General features: G+C 33.6%; 1 protein-coding gene and 1 long non-coding RNA gene across 2 annotated transcripts in view; both read left to right on the forward strand.

The window, feature by feature from the left end:
* Nucleotides 1-7,920, forward strand: part of LOC145105492 (uncharacterized) — a 10,055-nt gene extending 2,135 nt beyond the window's left edge. The window contains exons 2-3 of the long non-coding RNA XR_013707326.1: nucleotides 774-870; nucleotides 7,887-7,920. This is a non-coding gene — a long non-coding RNA (uncharacterized LOC145105492). The remainder of the gene's footprint in view (nucleotides 1-773; nucleotides 871-7,886) is intronic.
* A 759-nt stretch (nucleotides 7,921-8,679) lies between these two features.
* Nucleotides 8,680-10,145, forward strand: LOC145105493 (uncharacterized). The gene is made up of 5 exons (XM_079042585.1): nucleotides 8,680-8,741; nucleotides 8,829-8,933; nucleotides 9,275-9,461; nucleotides 9,627-9,836; nucleotides 9,933-10,145. Exons 1-4 carry the CDS (start codon nucleotides 8,680-8,682, stop codon nucleotides 9,825-9,827), a joined length of 555 nt encoding a protein of 184 aa, XP_078898711.1. The 3' UTR covers nucleotides 9,828-9,836; nucleotides 9,933-10,145.
* The last annotated feature ends 173 nt before the right edge of the window (nucleotides 10,146-10,318 follow it).

Consider the following 10,318-nt stretch of genomic DNA (forward strand, 5'->3'; position numbering starts at 1 on the left):
GAACTCTTCACCAATCTTTGTTAATCGGGAGAGCATCTGAGCCAACTTTTGCTGTAAGAAATAAGAAACCTGGCGTTCTGCAAGTTCTCCTCTTCCAGTGAAGTCTACTCGGAAGAGAGCAATGACTGAATCAACAATCTGTGAAATAATTTGATTAAGAATATGAATGAATATATCAGGAAAAGGTGTATACGTTTGAATTATTGAGAATATTTGGGTTAAGAATGGCATACAGGAAGTCTGAAAGGTTGTATTGATGCTCGTATGTGTAGGCACGTGCATATATTATCTTTATTAAGTAGAAGAAAAAGCAATCAGTTATCAGTTAGAAGGAATATGACAATATAGATTGAGAAACTGAAAGAAGTATTGTTACATTATCAAGTATAGCTCCAACATGATATGGGGTAAGGCTTTATGTTATGTATTACAGGTGGGCAGCTGGGATATCAAAGAAGAAGAGTCCATCATGATATTGTGTCTTTTTAGCCCAATTTTTTGGTGGCTGAAACAAAATCAATCACATTCATGTGTTATGTGTATATCAAAATAAAACAAAATTACAATAAAAAAAGTAACACATTAAGTAAATTGAGTCCAATGGAGGGGTTGTTTCTTTTTTCACTTAATAGGCTAAGCAATTAAAAGGACCATTATATATGGGCTGTTTCTTTTTGGATTACCAAAATGTAGTTTAGTATAAAGTGTTTTTCTTCTTTTTTTATGTTTTATGTGCCTTACATTATATTTATTTCTTCATGTTTATTAAATAGGAGGTGGGAGTGAAGAAGTTCCAGTCCTGCTTTACCCATAGTTCAAGAGAGAAGCAATTGTTAAGCCTCTGTTCTCCTCTGTTCTCTGTTCAAACAGGTGTGATTATTTTAGATTTGATCAAATATTTATTTAGTTTTAGTTGTGATAAAAATATTTATAATAGTCGTGACACTTAAGTTTATCCTCTGTTCTCCGTTCAAAAATATTTTAGTTGTTTGATTGTTTTGTAAGTTCCCTGCATGCTTGTTAACTGGATCTGGTTACAGAAAAAAAAAAGAACAAAAAAAATATTTTGGTAACATGATTTCAGAAAGATTCACATAATTCTTTTTGTTGAAAAACATGATATAACAATAGTTTAAAACCAGGAAAAGATAAAAATAGAACCACACCTGCAACAATTTTCCACCAGCAGTGAAAGATCATAAGCCCCTCTGCGATTTTTTTTTCTCCCTGTGGTTTCATTTTGTTTTGGAATTATATGGTAAAATGACGAATTTGCCCTAAATTTTGTATTTTTAATAGAAATTTGATAAGGGCCGGGGGGATAAGATGGTCATTATGCTTGTCATTCAAAAAATCAACACATTTTTAGCATTGTACTTTCAGTTTCAATATGTTATTCAAAAATTCAAGTTTTCTTTCATATCAAGGATTTTTACTTTTAAAAATCAACCCATTTTAACATTGTACTTTTCAATCATTATTAGATATTAAAAAATTTAACAAATATGGCACTGTATTTTTAATTCTTAATTCTTTTAAAGCTGTGTAATTTTTAAAAGTTCTTTTTTCAACGTAATTTTTAAAACTGTTTTTTTTTTTTGCAATGCGTTTTATTCGAAAAATCTTCCAATTTATCATTCCACTTTTCCTATTATTAAGACACTAAATTATCAAAAATGAATCCATTTTAACATTGTACTATTAGGTTTCATTATGTTATTGAAAATCCAACTTTTATTTCATATCAAGGCCTTTTAGTGTAAGAAATCTACCATTTATAGCATTGGACTTTCAATTTTTTTCTTTTCCTTTTTTTTTAAATTGCATATTGCATTTTCAGAAATCAAACCGTTTATAGCATTTTACTTTTAGTACGTGTGGATCGAAAGCATAATTTGTTATTTCTTATTTCTTGTAAAGTCTTTTAATGTATCCAGCTTTAGTTTTCTTATTATTAGCACATCGTATTTTCAAAAATCAACTCATTTTAGTTATTAGCACATTGCATTTTCAAAATTCAACCCATTTTAGCATTGTACTTTTTTATCATTATTAATTATTCAAAAATTTAACCATTTATGGCACTGTATTGTTAATTGTTATTTCTTATTTCTTGTAAAGCTAAGTAATATTTAAAAGCTTTTTTTCGGTGCATTTTATTTTCCGTTTTTCATTATTTGCACATTGTATTTTTAAAAAATCAACACATTTTTAGCATTTTATTTTTTGTCGGTTATTGCTTTTTCAAAAATCAAAACAGTTATAGCATTGAACTTCAGTTTTCTTATTGTTACAACATTGCATTTAAAAAAAATAATAATATCAATGCATTTTCTTTGAAAAATCTTCCAATTTAGATTCTACTTTTTTTCTTATTACTAAAACATTGCATTTTAAATTCTTTCATTTGGCTTTCTACTTAAAGTTTTCTTATTATCCTATCTAACATTTATGGTTGCAATTTTCCACCAATTACTGTCCTTATGGTTTAATAAAAAAGTACTAAAAATACATGACTGAGGGCAAAATAGTCACTTTACCGGGATTTAACAGAAAGAATAGCTACGCCGAGTCTCATGGACTATATAAAAAAGAAAGAAATTACACAAAAAAAAAAAAGAATTACACCAAAAAAGGAATCAAACCAACTCCATTTATACTTGATATTGCTGTTATTGTTATTCCTTCTTTTCGGCTTCTCTTTCAGCACTTTAACAACCTTCACTGCAGAAGGATCATTAGATGCATGTGATAGAACAACTTTAATGTCTTCAAGTTTCAGCCCCTTTCCTTGAATTGCCAAACAGTTGGAACAAATACTAAAATACCCTTTTAACCCTACAATTTCACAAGAAAAGTTTCAATTTCAATTCCAATTCCAATTCCTTCAATACCAACTCTTTATCTACTTCCTTGATTTGTGAGATTTGTGACATTTTTCAATAGATTCACGTGATGGACCTTCTTTCTGCAATCTCTCACGTTCAGCCTGCAGCCTAAACCATTCATTGGAATGGAACCACATAACGGAATGGAATCGGTTATTCCATATTTACATTCAGTTATGAATTATGATTTATACCTTTCTTCTTTATATAAATGCTTTCTAGCTCTATAAAGAGCTGTTTCAGTCAAAGTTGGCTCTTCACCAAAAAGCTTAATTTGGTGAATTTCTGCCATGGCCTTGAGAAACACCTGAAGTCAAACAATAAGGGTATATAAGTAATTTCACAATAATTTCAAGGGTATATAAGAGGCTCCATTTTAGATTCCTTTTGATACACCTGGATCATTGTTTTTTCTGCCACCTGGACCATTGTTCTTTATCTGGTTTTCTCCAGTTCCACCATAACTCTTCACTAGTAAGTGGCTCCATTTCAAATTCCTTTTGATACACCACCAAGTCAGAAAACTCGTCTTTTGATTCTTCAAATCTTGATCTAAATCTTCACTCAAATCATCTTCTTAATTTAAAACTGTATTTGTTTCAGTGGAATTGAAAGCAGGAGTTGTTGAGGATTTGTTGTACAATTTCATTTTCCTATTGCTGCCCGGGCTTATTAACTAGTAAACCAAAGAGTTCAAGATTGATTTATTAACTAGTAAATTACAAATTTGGTCCTTGTGCTATATTGTTTTTCAGATATGGTCCCTATAAGAATTTTGTGTGTTTTTTAATCCATATGACTTCATTTTGCTTTAAATTTGGCCCCAATGTATATGCATGATTAAGATGGTCATATGACAAATAACTAAAATTACAAGAATAAATATACTTTGAAATGTTAATGACTTCATTTTTTTATTAATAGATTATATAGCATAGTCACTTGTGTAAGCATATTGAAGCTCTATCTTATTCTTTACTATATGTCTATCACTTAGAATTTATTTGATTACTTTCTCTCCCTTCCAGCTCTTGTTTATTCCAAATGATTTATTTGATTAAGTTCTGAATAGTAGTTATATATTTGGTTGTAGATAGTCATTATCTATGTTCTGAATAGTAGTTATATATTTGGTTGTAGCCAGTCATTATGTCAACACATAGTGATAGAGATTGGATGTACAAAAGGTTAGATCATCGGTATCTTAGCACAGCATATCATGCATCCGTCAAAGGATTTCTAGATGTTGCTTTTTCTAATGAAGCAACCGTTGATGGGGATTATATTAGATGTCCTTGTTCTAAATGCAAGAACATGTCTTATAAAACAAGAGGTGATGTAGAGCTTCACTTGTTACAAAGCGGTTTCATTCCTAATTACACAACTTGGTGGGCACATGGTGAAAGAAATACGATATCTCAGCATGAGGAAGAATCTTCTAATCCGATGCAGGATCCGATGGAAGATGATGATGATGATGATGTTAATGGGTGTACACAAATGTTGATGGATGTAATGGAGGAACTCCCGAATCCAACTGCCAAGGGGTTCTATGATATGTTAGAAGATGCTGATGAACCTTTGTGGGATGGATGTGAAAATTATTCAAAATTACAAGCTGCAACAGAGTTGTTGCATTGGAAGTCAGAATACAATATATCTGAGGCTGCATATGATCACATACTTCCTATAATTAAGCGGATGCTACCCAAAGGTGAGAAACTAGTTGAGAACTTCTATGAGACGAAGAAGCTTTTGAAAATAATTAGACTCCCAGAAAAAAAGATTCATGCTTGCAAAAACCATTGCATGATATTCTATGGGGCAGATTCTGATTTGACTAAGTGTCGAGTGTGTGATCATGATCGGTACAAGAGTGGCAGACTGCCTTATCTGGTTATGAGGTACTTGTCGATTGCTCCTAGACTCCAAAGGTTGTATTTGACAAAAAAGACGGCAAAGCAAATGACATGGCACTATGAACATCAGACAGAACCGGGTTTGATGGTCCATCCAAGTGATGGTGAGGCTTGGAAGCATTTCGACTCAATGCATCCAGAATTTTCAAGTGAACCACGGAATGTTCGCCTTGGGCTATACACCGATGGGTTCAGTCCAAATAACTCAAATACAACCCCGTATTCATGTTGGCCTGTTTTCCTTTCAATTTATAATTTGCCTCCTTGGATGTGCTTAAAAGAACCATATGTTCAATTAAGCATAGTTATTCCTGGAAAAAAGAGCCCAGGTCAAAATATAGATGTGTTTCTCATGCCGCTAATTGACGAGTTAAAGATGCTATATACAGATGGTGTTGTGACTTATGATGCTTCGACTAAATGCAATTTCACAATGAAAGCTATACTTCTTTGGACAGTTAGTGACTTTCCTGCTTATGCAATGTTATCGGGATGGAGCACACATGGCAAGTTAGCATGTCCGTATTGTATGGGTGAGTCGGGGTCGTTTCGGTTACACCATGGTAGTAAACTATGTTGGTTTGACTGCCATCGAAAATTTTTACCTGAACAACACACATATAGGGGTGACAAAACAGGATTTCTGGCTAATAAGGTTGAGCGATCTAGCCCCCCACCAATATTAACCGGTGATCAGATTTGGGAGCAAGTACGACACTTTCCAACTGTTTATGAAGGCAAACCTTTTAGAGCGAAGAATGCAAAATTGCCTGGTTTCGGGATTACTCATAATTGGGTTAAGAGGAGCATCTTTTGGGAGCTACCATATTGGCGGAAGTTGTTAATACGACACAGCCTTGATCCCATGCATATTGAGACAAATGTGTTTGAAAATCTTTTCAACACCGTGATGGACACTCCAAAAAGCAAAGACAACATGAATGCAAGAAAAGATATAGAAATGTATTGCAATCGAGTGCAATGGCATACATGGAAGAAGGGAAATAAGGATATGAAAAAGAGAGCATCGTTTGCTTTGAGCAAAGAACAAGTAGCTAAAATATGCCAATGGTTGATTAAACTTAAATTCCCGGACGGATACGCCTCAAACTTAGGGGGGTGCGTTAATGTAGATGATAATAGCTTTTACAAATTCAAGAGTCACGAGTGCCATGTATTTCTTCAAAGATTGTTGCCTATTTCTCTAAGAGGTATGGTGCCAAATTCAACATGGGATGCAATTACAGAGTTGTGTACATTCTTTCGTGTAATATGTTCAAGGGTGTTACGCGTAGATGACTTACAACGCTTGCAAACTACTATTGTTGAAACCATTTGCAAGTTGGAAAAAATATTTCCACCTGGATTCTTTGACTCAATGGAGCATCTTGTTATCCACTTAGCTCGAGAAGCTATGCTTGGTGGTCCGGTTCAATATAGGTGGATGTATCTTTATGAAAGGTATATTTTTTACCATACAAAAGATTCTACCATAAAACCTATGGAATTTCTAATAAGCCTTTTTCAACATCTTTTTAGGAAGTTGGGATCAATGAAAAGAAAGATAAAAAACCATGCGAAGGTTGAGGGGTCCATTGTTGAGGCTTACATGATTGGAGAAATATCGACTTTTTGCTCACAATACTTTTTGCCTACAATTGAAACCCGGTTGAATCGTGAGTCGCGTAATTTTGCCCCAGACATTCCTAGTTATACCATGGTCGACTCTCGATTAAGCATTTTCAAAGTTCCATCTCGAAGATTATTCGAAAAAAGTGGTCAACGGAGGCCTTTGACAGATGATGAGATGCGTATTGCTCATAATTACATCTTGATCAATTGTGTTGAGGTTCTACCTTTTTTAAGGTATGTCAAGTTATCTATTTTTCCTTGATGTCGTGAATCTCTAAAATGTTTGTTATTTTTTAAGGTTGTTTGAAAATTATGTGATCCAAAGCCAACCTGATATGGATGATGGAGCATTTGAAAGGTTAGGGATCAACATTTTGCTAAGTGGTTTAAAGATCATGTGAGTATGATACGAGAAAAATTTGTATTACCAAAGTGTCTTCCCCCGTGAATTAGTTAACAAATGAATTTATCAATGTAGGTTTTTCAACAATCAAATGATATCAGTCAACATCTGAAATGCCTTGCACGAGGACCATTACGACATGTTAGGTCCTATAAAGGATACTTTGTCAATGGTTACAAGTTTCATACTGAAAAATATGGTGATGGACGGGTCACACACAATAGTGGTGTATGTGTAAGAGGGACTTGTTACAATGAGACTGAGTGTGACTATTATGGGTTGTTGGATGAGGTCTTGGAAGTAGAATATCAAGGCATAGGGCGTTGCGTCGTAGTATTGTTCAAGTGTATATGGTTTAACCCTACTGAAGGGGTACGTGGGGATCGAAAGCATAATTTGGTTGATAATAAATACAAATCAAGGCTAAGAAATGAAGATCCGTTTATCCTAGCGTCACAAGCAGAACAAGTGTATTATGCATCATATCTTGCAATGAAGGATTTGAAAGATTGGTGAGCTGTCATCAAGACGAAACCAAGGGGTGTATATGATCTACGACAATGTGTTATTGAAGAAGATGATGATGAGGATGAAGAGGACCAATTCTTTCAAGAAAGTGAAGCGACTTTACCTTCTACAAGTAGCGGTGCAAATGAGGTGGCAGGACCCTTTTCTCATGTAATTAAAGAAGAAATAGAAGAAGTTAATGACAATGACATTGAGAGAGAAGAGGATGAAGAAGTTGATGATAACTTGGATGATTCATCCCAAGATGATATTGAAGATGAAGACAACATATGTGATGATAATTCTGATGATGAGTAATTACTAAAAATGTAGAATGAAACAATGTATTTGGAACTATATATTGCCTAATGGACCTTATCAATAACTTTTTAGCTAAAATGATCGTTTTCTTTTTCTATATACATTGCACTTTCATTTATTTGTGTATTATAGCATGTTACCTTCTCTTACTTCTATAATTTTCTATTATAATACATACTTGTTCTAACCAATAGTTTATTAATTCTTGATTTTAAGGGTTATCTTTTGACTAATGGCGCCACGAGGAGCCTGTGGTGGTGGTCGCAGTGGTAGTCACATTGGTGGTCGTGATGCTGGAGATAGAAATGCATCTCAATCACACAATAATGCAGAAAGTCAACCTTCTTCTTCAGTTAGAGGATCAAACATCTTGGAACAAGTTCCAAGTAACCCATCAAAAAGGAAGTTCATTGAAGTCGATTCTGAAAACGAGTACTAATGTTAATTTTACAATTGTTTATGAAAATGAATTTACTTTTTAATGATAATACTAATGCTAATTTTTTTAATTATTTATTTTTTGCAAGATTTACGGCTCAGATTTCAGTGATCAGAGCCATCACATGTATATTGAAGACGATGTTTGACGGCCCATGGACCTCATGGAAGAAGGTTGACAAAGAACATCGTGATGCAATGTGGGAACACTTCAAGGTTTGTACTTATTATTTTTATGATTTATCAAAGTAAAACTTGGTGTAAAATGAAAAAGATAATTGTATGCGTGATCTACATGTAGGGTTTGTATGTCTGGCCCGAAGAGACTGATGTTCTTGCTCGCAAGGTATGGGAAGACTGTATGAAGAAACGATTTCCTGACATAATGCGAAGAGCACGTGAAGAATCTTTAAAACTTGTCAAAGCTGCAAATGTGAATGCCTCACTAGAAGGTGATTTAAATTTGCTAAAGGACTATCACCCAAATTGGATAAAAAAGGAGTATTGGGAAAAAATGATCAATGAAGTGTGGACCACATCCAAATGGAAACGTTTATACAATCAGGGAAAGATGGCTCTGTTTCCAAACATACCGGGGGTTCTATATCTATTCGTCAACATAAGAAAAGAATGGTAAGATGTTTGCATCTCACCGTAGTTTCCACTTAGACTATTGAGTTTTTGTTTTGTTTTTTAATGTATTACTAATGGATTTTGTAGCAAGCAACACTTAAACGCCCTCCTACAGGAATTGAACTTTATGCAAGGTTGCACACTAAACGGTCTACTCAAGAGTACATTACACCAAAGGCAGCTAAAGTTAAGGTATTTTCAATTCTTTTGTAGGAAACAAAACTTCCTACTACTCGGGTTAATAACTTTGTTAAAGCAACAAATTGACAGAAGACAAATCTTTCGTAAGTAGTAATCAACTTACAAAAGAAAAGAAACAAATTATTATCTCTAAATGTTTGATCCTCTGCCTAGTTGTAATTAAGTGTTTTGTAAGTAGTAATCAACTTTATGCAAGGTTTGAGTAATAATTAATAGGAGGCTTATGAAGTGGTTCATTCCATTCCTTGATTATGAATTTAATGGAATGGAATGAACCATTCCATTCCTTATTTCATGTTTCTGTTTTTTCATATTTTTTTTTGCTATAATAGGAGGCTTATGAAAGTGCTATGGTGGCTAAGTTTGGTGATGATACTAGTTGCCACCCCCCTCTTGGATAATGAAACATGGTGTGATGTTTCCGGAGGAGTCAAGAAAGGAAGAATATATGGATTCGGATCTGTGTCTGATCCAGCGAGCTTTTTGGAAGGAACATCTAGTACAATAACATCCCAAGAGGTTCGTTTAATTTTGTACTTTATAAAAATTTCCTATCATGGCATTGTACTTACAAAGTTTCCTATCATGGCATTGTACTTACAAAGTTTTCTATCATGGCATTGTACTTACAAAGTTTTCTATCATGGTATTGTACTTACAAAGTTTCCTATCATTGTACTTTAGGTTGTCTATGAACGTGTACGAAACGAGATGCGTGGGGAAATGGATGCTAAAGCTGCTGAAATGGAAGCTAAACATCAACAAATGCGTGAGGAAATGGATGCCAAAGCTGCAGCAATAGATGCCAAACAACAACAAATTGATGCAAAATATGAAGCAATGGAGAAGATGTATGCAGCCTTGCAAAATATGATGGGAAATTGAAAATTAGAGGTAATATGATGTTAACCATTAGTATTTGATGTTTTTGAATGACTTGTTAACCTTTTGTATTTGATACTTTTGATTGTTTTGAATAATGTTTTATAGGAATGAGAACCGAAGATGATTGGATGGACATGAAATGAAGAGAGCAGCTAAAATGTTATTTTGAAGTTATGTTTTGTGAAAACTCATTTCCCGATGCATACTTTGGATTTCTTGGTGCTAAAATGTTATTTTGAAGGTTAAACTTTTTTTTTGTTTGTACCTCTTTTGCATACTTTGGATTTCTTGGTGCTAAAATGTTATTTTGAAGTTAAACCTTTGGGAGTTTGATGTTATATGGATAGTTTTGGTTTTTGATGTTTTTTGAATGATACTTTGGTAAACTTTGATAGTTTTGGTATTTTAATGTTTGGTTGTATCGTTATTTGATGTTTTTTAGTATAAAAATTTGATGATTGTAGTATTTTTTTCTTTTAGATTCATAATAA

The sequence above is a fragment of the Lactuca virosa genome, chromosome 4, assembly GCF_052849685.1.
Source record: "Lactuca virosa cultivar CGN04683 chromosome 4, Lactuca_virosa_CGN04683_v6, whole genome shotgun sequence".
NCBI lineage: Eukaryota > Viridiplantae > Streptophyta > Magnoliopsida > Asterales > Asteraceae > Lactuca > Lactuca virosa.